The sequence below is a fragment of the Geotrypetes seraphini genome, chromosome 5 (assembly GCF_902459505.1).
Source record: "Geotrypetes seraphini chromosome 5, aGeoSer1.1, whole genome shotgun sequence".
Taxonomy (NCBI): Eukaryota; Metazoa; Chordata; class Amphibia; order Gymnophiona; family Dermophiidae; genus Geotrypetes; species Geotrypetes seraphini.
The window spans coordinates 246,366,531-246,380,927 of NC_047088.1; the positions used below are offsets into that span (position 1 = coordinate 246,366,531).

Sequence of the window (14,397 nt, forward strand, 5' to 3'; positions counted from 1 at the left end):
ACTGAATGAGTAAAAATTCTGTGCTTCATGGTCACTTCCTTGTTTACTGAAATACAGGAGCTATGGTAATTTAATATCATAAGAACTGCCATCTCCAGATCAGGCATCATCTGGTTCATAGCTTTTGCTCTTGTTTAGAACAAAACATATTTGGAATTTTTTCTGCTGTAATGTTTTGTCCCCCAAACTATACACTGGCTAATTCGATGATGCAGGGAAGACATTTATAGGCGTTTAAGTTCAGCAGTGCCAACTGCAGGACTGAGGTTGGCTTTTTACATTCCAAGTATTTCGGAACAGCCATCCTACTACACTGGGGTCTAAATTTCACACCGACAGCTAGCACCCTACCAGAAGTGTTTTGGCATCGGGAGGGGGGGGGGGAGGGGGAGGGCGGGAAGGGGGAGTGGACAATGAAAAAAAAAAAAAGTCGCCAACATGAAAACCACATGGGTGCCATCACTGTTTTCTTTTGAAGTCTGTTGGGGGGAGCGGTCACTGCCCTAGCCGCTGTATCCCACCAGGCAAGTCTTTCCAGAATGAAATCGATCAGATTTATCTCAAAATTAAAAAAAAAATAAATTAATTTTACTCTTCCAAATAAATATGCCACCCGCACCCTCCCACCCTAGTATAATATATAATATTATTGTTTAAAATTAAGATAAGAAGGGGATAAAAAATAATTGTTCAATGTAATAATGTGATGATAATGTATTTTCATACAGTTTTTTCTGATTCTTCAATTGTATACATTATAAAGTTTGAAATGTCAATAAAGATTTACAAAGAGAGAGTAAAGGGAAAAAAAAAATTATCTCAAAATAGTTTCTTAAATTAAACTTTGACCCAGTGGGTTCCCCCTTCCCCCCCATCATATCTGTACTTCAGATATGAATGAGTCTGGGAGCCTAGTGCCATAAACACTTCCTCAAAACAACTCACAATGCTTCGCCTGGAGGTCACTGTGGCAACAGTACTTGATTTTTTTTTTTTTGGGGGGGGGCACCATGCACCAGGGCTTTTCTGGAACTCTGTAATCATAAACCATCATTTTGGCCTTAGAGGGGTGTGACGATTCCCCCTCTGCCAAAGGGGCTGGAAATCGGGTCTAATAGGATAGAAAGGATGGAGACTGAGGATTTCTCAACCGCACAGTTTTTGCTCAGGTTTGTTTTTACATAAGAACAAAAGAATTGCCGCTACCTGGTCAGACCAATGGTCCATCGTGCCCAGCAGTCCGCTCATGCGGCGGCCCCCCCAGGTCAATGACCTGTAGTGATCTATTACTCTACAGCATTTTGTACCCCTAATTGTACCCCTGGATCCCCTTTTCCTTCGGGAACTCATCCAGTCCCTTTTTAAAACCCAAAGTCTACCACCTTCTCTGGAAGCGCGTTCCAGGTGTCCATCACCTTCTGAGTGAAGAAGAACTTCCTAGCATTTGTTCTGAATCTATCTCCCTTCAATTTTTTTTGAGTGCCCTCTAGTTTTTGTTGCCCCTGCCAGTCTGAAGAATCTGTCCCTCTCTACCTTCACTATACCTTTCATGATCTTATAAGTTTCCATCATGTCCCCTCTAAGTCTCCGCTTTTCCAGGGAAAAGAGCCCCAGCTTCTCCAGCCTCTCAGCATATGAGAGGTTTTCCATGCCCTTTACCATTTTTGTTGCTCTTCTCTGGACCCTCTCGAGTATCGCCATATCCTTCTTAAGGTACGGCGACCAGTACTGAACGCAGTACTCCAGATGCGGTTGCACCATCGCCCTATACAGCGGGAGGATAACTTCCTTGGTTCTGGTATTGATACCTTTTTTGATAATGCTCAATAATCTGCTCGCCTTTTTTGAGGCTGCTGCGCATTGTGCCGCCGGTTTCATTGTTTTATTCACCAAAACCCCCAAGTCCTTTTCTAGGTTGCCTTCCCCCAATATTATCCCCCCATCGTGTAACTGTACATTGGGTTCCCTTTCCCTTTGTGCATAACTTTACATTTCTCTACATTGAAGCTCATCTGCCATTTATTTGCCCACTCACTCAGTTTGTTCAGGTCCCTTTGAAGTTCTTTACATTCCTCTACAGATCTAACCTTGCCAGAGAGTTTTGTGTCATCCGTGAATTTTATAACTTCGCACGTTGTCCCTGTTTCCAAGTCATTAATAAATATATTGAATAGCAGTGGTCCCAGCACTGACCCTTGTGGGACACCACTCATGACCCCTTTCCAGTCAGAATAGTATCCCTTTATTCCTACCCTCTGTTTCCTGTTCGCCATTCAGTTTCTGATCCATCGGTGTATGTCCCCTTCCACCCCGTTGGATCCACAGTTTCCTTAATAGGCGCTCATGAGGTACCTTGTCAAAGGCTTTCTGGAAGTCCAGGTATACTATGTCTATGGGGTCACCTTTGTCCAAATGTTCGCTTATCCCCTCGAAGAAGTGCAGCAGGTTCGTTTGGCAAGATCTTCCAGTACAGAAACCATGCTGGCTTGTTCTTATCAGATTATTTCTTTCTATATGCTCATTGATATTGTCCTTGATTAGTGATTCGGCCATCTTCCCCAGAACTGAGGTTAAGCTGACCGGTCTATAATTACCCGGGTCGCCTCTGGATCCCTTCTTGAAGATAGGTGTAACATTCGCTATCCTCCAGTCTTCTGGTATTACCCCTATTTTCAAGGATAGGTTGCAAATCTGCTGCAGTATCTCCGCTATTTCGTCTCTAAGTTCTTTTAGTATTCTTGGGAGGATTCCGTCCAGGCCTGGAGATTTGTCAGTTTTTAGTCTATCTATCTGCTTGAGTACGTCTTCGTGGCTTACCTCCATGCATGATAATTTTTCCTCTTGGTCCCCCTTGAAGAATTTTTCCTGTTCCGGAACATTGGATGTCCATCTTTATCTCGGTTCCCTTTCTAACTGTTATTTTAACCCATATTGATTCCAGTTGGCCATTTGCTGTTGTTGCGTCCACACCGGTCGATGGAATGGTATCCCTTACGCAAAGTGCTATTCCTCCTCCTTTCTGATGTGTCCTGTCTCTTCGGTAGAGCTTGTATCCTGGTAGTGCTGTGTCCCATTTGTTGTCCTTGTTCCACCATGTTTCCATGATTGCTATGATGTCTAGATTCTCATCTTTGGCCCTGATTTCTAGTTCCCCCATTTTGTTCTTCAGGCTTCTTGCATTAGCGTACATACAGTTCAAGTCTCGATAGTTCTGTTTTCTTGTTATTTTCCCTTGCGATTCATTATTCTTCCCGTCCCCTTCTCGTTCTGCAGACTTTTGCTTATTGTCTCTCTTGCCTTCCCCCTGTGGTGCGTGGTATGTTTCCTTTTTACGTTCATTCCCTTCTTCTTGTTCCTTATTGTCTTCCCCATGTAGTAGATTCCTCCTATCCCTTTCCTGATTTGTCTGACTCTGCCGGTATTTCGTTGCTTGTTTGACGTTGTTGGTGTCTTCCCAGCACTTTCCCCACTCAGTATCCTTTCGGGATACTGTCTTCCGAATCATCAACACCTGGTCGACTGTCGGCTTTCCCCTTCCTCTCAGTTTAAAGCTTGCTCTATTCCTCTCCTGACGTTGTTTGCTAGTAGTCTAGTTCCCGCCATGCTCAGGTGAAGTCCATCTCTCCTGTAGAGCTTGTTCTTGCCCCAGAACGTTGTCCAGTTCCTCACGAAGTGAAATCCCTCTTCTTCACACCATCTCCTCAGCCACGCATTTATTGATTCTAGTTCCGTCTGCCTCTTCACATCAGCCCTCGGTACTGGTAGGATCTCCGAGAACGCTATCCTCTGAGTCCTCATCTTCAGCTTCCTTCCCAAGATCTTGAACTGTTCGATGAGTGCCTTCCTGCTGTAGTCTCTCCTGGCGACATCATTTGTCCTGACGTGGACTATCACTGCCGTCTCTGCTCCTTCCAGGATCCTTTCAATTCTGTCGATGATGTCCTTGGTTCTTGCTCCTGGGAGACAGGTCACCAGCCGATCCTCTCTCCCTCCTGCTATATGACTGTCCACCTGTCTCAAGATTGAGTCTCCCACCAGGATTGCAGATTTCCCTTCTTTCAGTCTCTGCTGCGGTCACAGATCAGTGTCCTTGGTGGTTCTCATTTCTTCTCCCTCTAGGTGCTGGTAGGATCCTGCCTCTTCCTCCTGCGAGTACCCTCCATGGAATCCTTCTTCCTTGGTGTCCTCCGCTCAGTGCATCCTCCTTGTACGTGTGCTGCTCAGGTTCTTGTTCTTCTACTCTCCTGTAGGCGTCCTCGATGAACTTCTCAAGTTCCCTGACCTGTTCCTCGATGTGTCTCTCTCTCGTGGGGTAATTGTCTGTCAGGAATGGGTTTTCTGAGATGTAGAGTCCCTCTAGTTCCTGGATCCTGTGCTTCAGATGACTGACTTCACTCTTCAAGCTCTTCAGTTCCTAACATCGTCTGCACACATACGAAAATAAGACAGCGTCTTACACATTTCAGGCCCAAATAACGCACTAGGTCTTATTTTTGGGTAGGGCTTATTTTTTTCATGTACTGTACATGACCATTTCCCCCTTCCTCTCCTTCACCCCAATTCTTCCTCTTTCCTTTCTCTCCCTCATATGTGCAATGTCTTTCCTCCCCTCTCACCCATCCCCTTGTGCCTTCCCTCTGCAGCATCTTTCTATCCCCTCCATCACTCCCATCCCCCTGTGCAGCAGAAACTTTTGCCCAGTTTCCATCCTTCTCTCCCTCACATCCCTTGTGCAGCAGAACCCTTGAGCACCCGACCCCACCACGCAGCCAAAGCCCCGCTGATCCTCCATCCTTCCCTCCCATCTGAACCCTGCCAATCGCGATCATAAATACTTTCCTGCAGAGCAATGTCGGGCCAGCAGCCTTCTCGCCTGGGCTTTGTGTGTGCCTCATTACTATGACTGACCACACAAACTCACTAGTGAAAAAATGTTTTTTCACGCTATGGAAACTACGGACCATAAAAAAATACTTTGATCCAACATCATTCAGGCTGCTGGTACAGGCACTGATCCTATCCATCCTTGACTACTGCAACATCATCTACCTGGGTATCCCACAAAAAACAATAAAAAAACTGAGACTAATACAAAACACTGCCGTTCGCTTAATTTTCGGACTAAGAAAAAGTGACCACATCAGCCCCTACTATAAAAAGCTGCATTGGCTACCAATAGAAGCGCGAATATTATTCAAATTTGCTTGCACCTGTTTCAGGCAAGCCTGGGGACTAGCACCCTCTTACCTACAATCTCACTTCATCCTACACAACCCCACCCGAACAACCAGAAACAAAAACATCTTTGCATACCCAAAGATTACAGACTGCAGATACAAATCATTCCTGGACAGAACCTTTAAGTTCCAAGCGAACAGACAGCAAGTTTGGCTGAAAAACTACATAAACGAACCCAATCTGACATACAATGCATTCCGAAAATCAATCAAAATTTCACCAAATTCATTGACTAAAACTGTCCCCTCCCTCACTAGGACTTCCCCCCTGTAAACGCCTTTTTCTTTCGTTCAAGAAGCTCCTATCATGTATTCAGGTATTCTCTACCCATAGAACTCCAATTAATATGTTAGTACTAAAGTATTCAGGTACTCAATATCCATAGAACTCCAATTAATACGTAAGTTTCCCTTTTAGATTATTGTTTAGTATTTAGACTCATTGTATGGTATTGTACTTAGACTTATTGTATTGTATTTAGACTCATTGTAATGTATTGTATTGTATTGTATTTAGACTCATTGTACGGTATTGTAAGTAGACTTATTGTATAGTATTAAGACCTTTTGTTATTCGCTGAATGTCCAGCCTTCTTACAATGTAAACTGCCTAGAAGTCGCCTGACTATGGCGGTATAGAAAAATAAAGTTATTATTATTATTATGATGCGGCAGAGGGCATTCCCCAGTGAGAAAGCCGCGAAGCAGCCTGTTTAGAGTGCTGCTAGCCTGACGCTGCTCTGCCGGAAGGTATTTATGGTCATGGTCATCGGGGTTCGGATGGGAGGGAAGGATGGAGTGTCAGTGGGGTTTCAGCGGTTCATCTGCGCGGCAGGGGGAGGGGGGGCAGCGCAGCTGTCGACCACTAGGGCTTATTTTCGGGAGTAGGACTTATATTAAGACTTATATTATATCATGCTAGAGTTTATTTTTGGGGTAGGGCTTATTTTCAGGGAAATACGGTAGATATAGCTCACTGTATGTGAAGACAGAAACAGACACTAAGGGCCAGATTTAGGCAGTACCTAAAAAAGCAGCACCTTCGCATATCAATCAAACTTAGGCACCGTTGCAGAATTGGGCCCAGCGGCACCTAAATCGACTTAGCAGGTGTCATAATCTTAGGTGCCAGTATATTAAGCCAGGGTTTTTTGGGCCCAATATACCAGCACCTCAGGTCGATGCCTCATGGTGCCGAACTCAATCCGTGCCCAAACTCTGTCCCTAATCACGCCTAATTGCCGTGTAGGCGCCTCATATAGACATCTACTGTGAGGTGCTAGGCACCTACTGGCTAATTATTTTTTTTTAATTGGTTTTTAATGGCGCTTTCAATTAACAGCACCAGTTAAAAAATTGAACTTGGGCACTGCCGATTCAGGCACTGTTTATGGGAACAGGGCCTAAAGGGTTAATCCTAAAAGGAGTAGTTTAGTTTTAGACACCAGAATGTGCGCAAGTGGTGACATGCATAAGAAGCTACTTATGCGCATGAATAACTTCTAATACACCGCCTACCTCTGACACCAGAGATGCAGAGCCAATGAATGAATGCACATGTCACATACAGACTTCATGAGTATCTAAGGTGGGATATCAGTAAGTTGCTAATACATCAACCGTGGCTGTCATGGGGGGGGGGGAAAAAGCGAGATTTATCAGATATTAAAAAAAAGGCACGATCGTTGGCTACTGGGCCAAGGGCGGCAGCATTTTGCAAAACGGCGGAGTTCGCGAACTGTTCATGGGCTGCTGTGGTTAAAGTGTACCGTGAGCAGACGAATGGAGCCTTTTCCATGACCCGACGTTGTAATGATGGGGCAGCACGAGCCATCAATGCAAGGAGGTGAACATTGGCTGCGCAGGTTGGTACAGGCCAATCAGCAAACTACCGTACAGCATTCACCGTCCAAACAGGGGCTTCCAGATGTGTATCCAAAATGACTTTGCAGAGAACCCTGTTGCGAATGGGGCTCTTGAGCAGATGGCTGGTGACTGCATCTATGATCATGAGTGGAACTGAAAGGGAATGAGGTGGGTAGGTTAGTGGGCATGCGCACAGGGTGGAACTGAAAGGGAATGGGGAGGGGAGGTTAGTGGGCATGTGCACAGGGTGGAACTGAAAGGGAATGGGGAGGGGAGGTTAGCATTCATAACTTAGAAAAGATCAGAGACAGGAAGACATGCAACCATTATCTGGATAAGGTAAGAAAAGCTGAAAAAACTGATCAGAAGAGTAAAGATGCAAATAGAAGAAAAACAAAACAAAATAAAAACCCAACTGAAATGGTAAAACAGCAAGATTTGATTTAAAAAAATAAAATATATATACTAATGTCAGAAAGTGCATAAGTAGGATTGTGAGACAAAGGTTAAGGGGAGGAATAGGTAGAGTTCTGTTCACACTAAATATAGGATCTATGGCAGTTTAATATCACCAGTTCCATGTCTTCTACTCATGTTTATACCAAAACAAACTTGGAATTTTCTACTGTAACCTTTTGTTCGTAGTTGGCAGGAAAGGCCTGGAGAAAAATCACAGCTCCACCGTCTGACCCTTTCAATGTTGCTCCGATCAGGAGTAGTTTCAGAGGACTCTGATGCGACTTCTCTCCACAAAGGGGAGGCAAGGAGGATGAGAACCATGGACTAATTACAGTACTCCCTCGATATTCACGGGGTTCCGTTCCAGGAACCCCCGTGAATCTTGAAAAACCACGAATACGGTTTTTCATAGAGGGAGACTGGAGAGGGCAGCGGGCGAGGCAGGAGAGAGCAGCCAGAGTGCCGACAAGTGAAGGAAATCACTCGTTGTATGCTCTAACCGCCTCTTCCTGCATTAAAGTCGGGCCTTACCAATCAGGAGCTGCGAGTCAAACCATCCATGCCCCCCATCCATGTTTGGAGGCATCCATGGTGACCACCAGCTAGTGAGATGGTGGTCTGAATGGTTTCCCCTTCGCTAAGTTATCTCAGGTCATCAACCCGTGAAGCATCTTGTGTAAGGGTTGGCGAATGGGTATCTGGGTGGTCAGTGGTTGGGTATGCTGGTTCCAGTGATGTCTGAGGTGCCATTGCAGGGGTCTCATGTGTACTCTGGTGTGCTGGACAACAAAGACCGCAGCTGCCATGTGGCCCAGAAGATGCAGGAGGGAGCGTGCTGACGAACTGCTGGCAGAGATATGCTGGGCCAGGAATGTCATGGCATTGATCCGGCAGTCCGATAGAAAGGCCTTGGTCTGTGTGGTGTCGATGACTGCCCCGATGAACGATATCCTCTGAGTGGGTATCAGGTGGGATTTTTTGTAGTTGATGAGGAACCCCAGTTCTTGGAGGGGGGTTATGGTGGTTGTCAGGGCTGCCTGGGCCTTCTCTGGTGAGCGGGTCACTATCAGCCAGTCGTTGAGATAGGGAAGGACGCATACTCCCTGTAGGCAAAGATGTACTGCTGCCACGGCCACGCACTTTGTGAACACTCTTGGTGCTGTCAAGAATCCAAATGGTAGGGCCTTGTACTGGAAGTGTCTCTCTTGGATCCTGAAGCGAAGGTGTAGGTGTCCTGTAGGTCCAGAGAGGCTAGCTAGTCATTGGGCTGTATCAGGGGCAAAACTGTGCCCAGAGAGTGCATCCGGAATCATTCCTTGTGTATGCACCTGTTGAGCTTGCAGAGATCCAGGATCGAGCATTTGTCCTTGTCCATGGGGATGAGGAAGTTCCTGGAGTAAAAACCCCTTGGTGATCTCCTCTGGTTGGCACCACCTCTATTGATTCTGCCCGAAGCAGGTCCTCTCCTTGCTGCAGGAAAATTGGGTCATCAGATGAAGGGTGCCCCGCCCAAAGATGACTGCACCACCCTCAAAACCCTCGCCTCCAACAGCTTAGAACAAGCCCAAAGCAGGCAGATAGGGGAAACTGCTATCAGCTGTATACAGGGACTTACCTTGATCGGCTGCATGCAGGGTGCAGATGGGGGGGAGGGGGGGAGTTGCTGAGCCATGGCATCCTGAAGGCTCCTTACCCCTGCCGATTTTACATCCCTTATTGCTGCCTTACAATCAGGCTGGCTCGTGCAGGCTGATTATCAAGCTTCACTCCTTTCCATGGAGTTTCTCAGTACCCTCTTCCTCAGCTAAAGTGCTCACGAAAACAGGCGGGCACAATTCCAGGAGGGCTGGTTCAGCTTACGTGTGTGCGGGTACAAGCAGGCACAATGTAAGCAGGGGGGGGGGTCAGCTTGCGTGCTCATGAAGACGTGTGCGCACAATGCAAGCAGCACGGATCCTCGTGTACCGGATCCAATCAGCGGATGCACAATTCATGAGGATCCAGTGCAGTCATCCTTCTCCTGCATCCCAGGCATTTCTTTGATGATTCAGGCATCTTCAAGGTGATGAGTAGAAAAGTTGTAATGGAAAGCTGTAGAAAAATCCGACCGATGGGAACGGGCAGAGACTAAAGACTGGGGATTAGGGGGAAGCAGGGGGAAATGGGTAGTGCTCGGGCATGCCCAGTGGGGCCCGGGCACTGAACGTGCTCAGATAGAAAAAAAATCTCTCTGAGCTATTGGAGAGCTTATCCGCAAATTGGGAGCTGTTGGGACAACACCCCATATGTGGCTGACTATCCTGCTTGTCCTAGGAGAAAGGAGAATACATACTGGCCACAAGTCACTAAGGATAAAAAGGTGCTCACTCAGATTATGCATTACAGCTGTTGATGATAGTATCAATAGTGCAAAACCTTCAGGAGAACATCTTTGATGCAGCCATTGGCCATGGTAAATTTGCTCATGGTCCCACTGCATAAGAATATAAGAATAGTCTTACTCAGTCGCCCCATTTTCCAATCTGGCCAAGCAAATTAGCTAAAACCCTATGCAAAGTAGCCAAGCAATTGATGCACTAACATCGCTTGGCTATGCAAAAAAACAAAACAAAACCCAAAACCCTGGGGTTTTAGCTATCGGAAAAAAACGACTGGTCTAGACAGACAGGTCTGCCTGGGTTTTTTTTTCATTTTTTGAATGTGTTACGCACGCAAAATATCTGTTCCATTAAAAAAAAAAAAAAAAAAATGGAAAATACATCCCCCACCACCTTCTCCAAATGACCCCTGACGAATGCACCAGGAATCCCCCGAGGAGAGAAAATTAGTAGGAGAATTGCTGCTTGAGCTGGGAAAGATTAAGAGGCACGTGTGTGGGGGGGGGGGGAAGGAAGGCACCACTGCCCCTGGCCTCCCTACCCTCGCTACGCCACTGGTTACTGTCACATCTTTCGGATAACTTTCATTTAGCTATCTATAGTGCTTAGTTATCAATAAGCCACTACAGTGTAAAACAGAAGAGAGAGAGAAAAAAACAAAAAACAAAAGATACGCTTGGAAATCCAATTTATTCACAGAAATAATCAAGGAGATGCCAAGGAAAACCAATACAAAGACCATACCTAATGACCTTTCCCATTGCTTTACAATCCTCCATTTCACCTTTTCTTTCCTTGATTTTGATTACTTCGGGGGTGGGGAGGAAGGGGGGGGTTCCTACCATATCATGGAGAAAATGAGTTCGAGCAAGGAGGTTTTCCTTGGAAAACATGAAAGGCAGCCTTGTGAATCACCCTACCCTTACCGAGTACTAGACAGTCAGAGGAGTCTCCATAATTGAGGACATGCAAGAATAATTAGCTCAGAACATTAATTGACAGAGTGCACTAATTGTCTCATTAAAAATCTAACACAGAAAGACCCTACTGTGACTTTACAGTTAATGTAGAACCATTGCTGTGTGAAGTTCATGCAGCAGATAGAAACACTTCTTAGGATGGCTCTGTGTTAACGGTTATGCGGCTTGTAAGGCATGATATTGATTATTTTTTCTCGTGTTGACTGCAGAGCAGCCCTCTCCAAAACACTGGAAATCTCCCTCAATAATAAAGAGGCTTTGCAGTTAATATGAGTTAAGTTGGGTGATAAGGGCAAACCCTTAGCGTAGCTTACCAAATAGAGGCAAAAACGTTTTAATCTTTAAAACAGATTTTCCACGAGGGTTTGCCATAAAACAGAAGAACTGTCGTAGTGAATTCACATTGGTTAATTGCTTCTTAATCCGGTAGCGATTACAAAAAGGAAACCAGAGCTAAAAGCAAACTAACCACCACTGCATAAAATCCAGCAACAGATGAAACCAAGAGACACTTATGGTAACTTGTTTTGGAAAAGGTGCAAAGGTTTTCCCTTATATTGGCACACCTGGTCCGAAGCCACTGGAAATAAAATTCTGCTTTACTAAAATTAACCGTCCGAGCAGATTCCCTGTGAAATTCATTTTATAATGCCTCTTCCCTCCTCCCCAGCTCAACCCCACATGCAGGACAAGGCCAGAGACACTCACAGTAACTTCTCTCATCTGCCCACATAACCTTATCTACCTGGCCGGCAATCCCTCTCAGACTGGGCCTTCAAACCTGCTACTGTCCACTAACGGGTTAATCTTGCTACCACATTTATTCCAGGCCTTTACCAAAGGTTTCCTTCCAGGCTGCACAACTGTTGGAACTCACAATTCAGAGAACGCATGTTACTAACGGCACCCTAAGCGAATGATACACGTATATATCTATATCTGTAAAGATAAGAATAGCCTTACTGGGTCAGACCAATGGTCCATCAAGCCCAGTAGCCCGCTCTCACAATGGCCAATCCAGGTCACTAGTACCTGGCTAAAACCCAGGTGTAACAAGGAAAAATTATGCTCTTACCTGTTAATTTTCTTTCCTTTAGACACAGCAGATGAATCCAGAGACTAGTGGGATAGCACTTGTCTCTGTATTCTGCTTTGTACAACAGAAATCTCCACACACCGTCTCTGGCCCTGTTCAGTACTCATTTGTTTTAATCATTCCCATAATAAATTTAACTCCTAATTCCTTGTCTTGTTTTTCTGCCTTGAAAAAGAACATAAGAACATAATTGCCATACTGGGACAGCCCAGTATCCTGTTTCCAAGAATGGCCAACCCAGGTCCCAAGTACCTGGCAGACACTCAAAGAGTAGCAACATTCCAAAGCTGAGATTGTGATAAGAGAATGACAAGAAAGAAAAAAATTTGTCCCCGTCTCCGCCCCGTGAGCTCGTCCTCGTCCCTGTGGGCTTGGTTCCCGTCACGTCCCCGCGAGCTCGGTTCCCCATCACCGCCCCGTCCCCGCAAATCTAGAGAGAAGATTGTTCTTTAAGTAGAAGGATTTAACCAACATGGATGGGATTGTGGAAGGGAGGTGGGGAGGTAAGGATAAAAGGCAGGGGAGATTGATAGGGAAGCGTCAAAAGGGGATAGCGATTCAAATATTCTTAATCTAGCCTCTTTCCCAGCGTCTTCTCCCCATTCTCTCTTCCCCATTTCCCAGCGTCTTCTCCCCACTGTGTCTTCCCCATTTCCCAGCGTCTTCTCCCCTCTCTTTTTTCACCAGTTCCCTTCAGGCTGCTTCAGCGTCTTCTCCTCTCCATCCCCCACCCCTCAGCACCCTTTGCGTGGTCCAGCCCCTCTTGCCGGTCGGCCGTGCATCTCCCTCCCTTCCCTTCATGGCGATTTCTATAAAGCTATGCGTTGTATTGCAGCTGGAGCCTTGAAGTCATGTCACGTGTGGCTGCTGGAAAAGTCTCCTCCGATGCAAATGGAAACAGGAAGTTGCATCAGAAGAGACTTTTCCAGCAGCCACACGTGACGTGACTTCAAGGCTCAAGCTGCAATACAATGCATAGCCTTATAGAAATCGCCATGAAGAGAAGGTAAGGGAAAGGTAGGAAGGGAGATGCATGGCCAGAGGGAGAGAGGGGGCTGCCAGACCGCGCGCTCGTTCACCACGCGTGCTCACTCCTTTAACTGCGGAGACAAGACCATTCACCGCTCCACGGGGTGGTGAATGGCCTTGTCCCCGTACTTGCGGTAACCTTTTTTTTGTCACCATTTTGGCGGGTAACAACCACTGTGTCATTCTCTAATTGTGATGTCATAATGCCTCATTCCAGCTATGCCTAAGAGCCAAACTCATTGGTGATGTCACAATAGCTTGATTGTCCTGTACTTGGTTCACATAAGAACATAAGAATTGCTGTCCTGGGACAGACTGAAGGTCCATCAAGACCATTATCCTGTTTCCAATAATGGCCAACCCAGGGCCCAAATACCTAGCTAGATCCCAAGTAGTAAAACAGATTTTATGGGAATAAGAAGTGGATTTCTCCAAGCCATCTCAATAATAGCCAAATACGTAGATTGCAAACTGTCGAGCAGAGACCATTCCTTACATGTTTTCTAGAGGGAGCTGTGTGTCTAGTAGCGAAATAAGTAGTTGTAGTAGAAATCAAAAAATCGATGCATCCTTACCATTTCATCCTGGGAGGAATCATTGTCAAATATTTTCATCGGTGGAGGAAGCGGTGTGTGGGATTCTTCATCGGGTTCATCTTCTCCCCAGCCCTTCTTGCCCTTCTAAGACAAAATGTCAGGCTGTTATATATTATAACAAATTTCGCCAACTTGAAGATACTGGAAAGAACAGATATTTATGCATGCATTTTATAAAATTACGCACACAAGTCGATATTTAAAGCGATTTAACTAGCCAGAAATGCCCCCCTGGCTGCTTAAATCAATTGATTGCAGCTAACCGATAATGTTCAGTGGCATTTAACTGGTTAATGCCTATCTCAATTCCAGTTATTTTGGGGTTATTCTGGCAGCAAAGCCAGCAACTGGTTGGTTAAGTTTCATATTAAGCACTTAAATGATCAAGGTATCCACATAAAAGTCAGTCCTATCTGTTTGAGGGACCCCATTGCTGCTTAAATGCTGAATATCACACTCAACCGACTACGCTTTACCTGGCTTCGCAAACATGGACATTCAAAACTGAAGCCTGGCATTCAATTTTCGGGCATAACACCAGCAGCGGTCAGCAAAGTGCTGAGTATCACTGGCTAAATATCAACTCCAGATGTGCTAATCCACGGATCTCAAAGTCCCTCCTCGAGGGCCGCAATCCGGTCGGTTTTTCAGGATTTCCCCAATGAATATGCATGAGATCTATTTGCACGCACTGCTTTCATGGTATGCTAATAGATCTCATGCATATTCATTGGGGAAATCCTGAAAACACGAATG

The 14,397-nt window shown here is 45.6% G+C and overlaps 1 protein-coding gene across 6 annotated transcripts in view; it reads right to left on the bottom strand.

The window, feature by feature from the left end:
- KALRN (kalirin RhoGEF kinase) overlaps positions 1-14,397 on the bottom strand; it is a 1,310,049-nt gene that overhangs the window by 158,353 nt on the left and 1,137,299 nt on the right. For 5 of the 6 annotated variants that reach the window (XM_033944399.1, XM_033944393.1, XM_033944395.1 and 2 more), the window contains one exon: positions 13,621-13,725. In XM_033944399.1, the coding sequence (XP_033800290.1) occupies positions 13,621-13,725 (105 nt within the window). The remainder of the gene's footprint in view (positions 1-13,620; positions 13,726-14,397) is intronic. The other variant, XM_033944394.1, reaches the window with a different exon arrangement.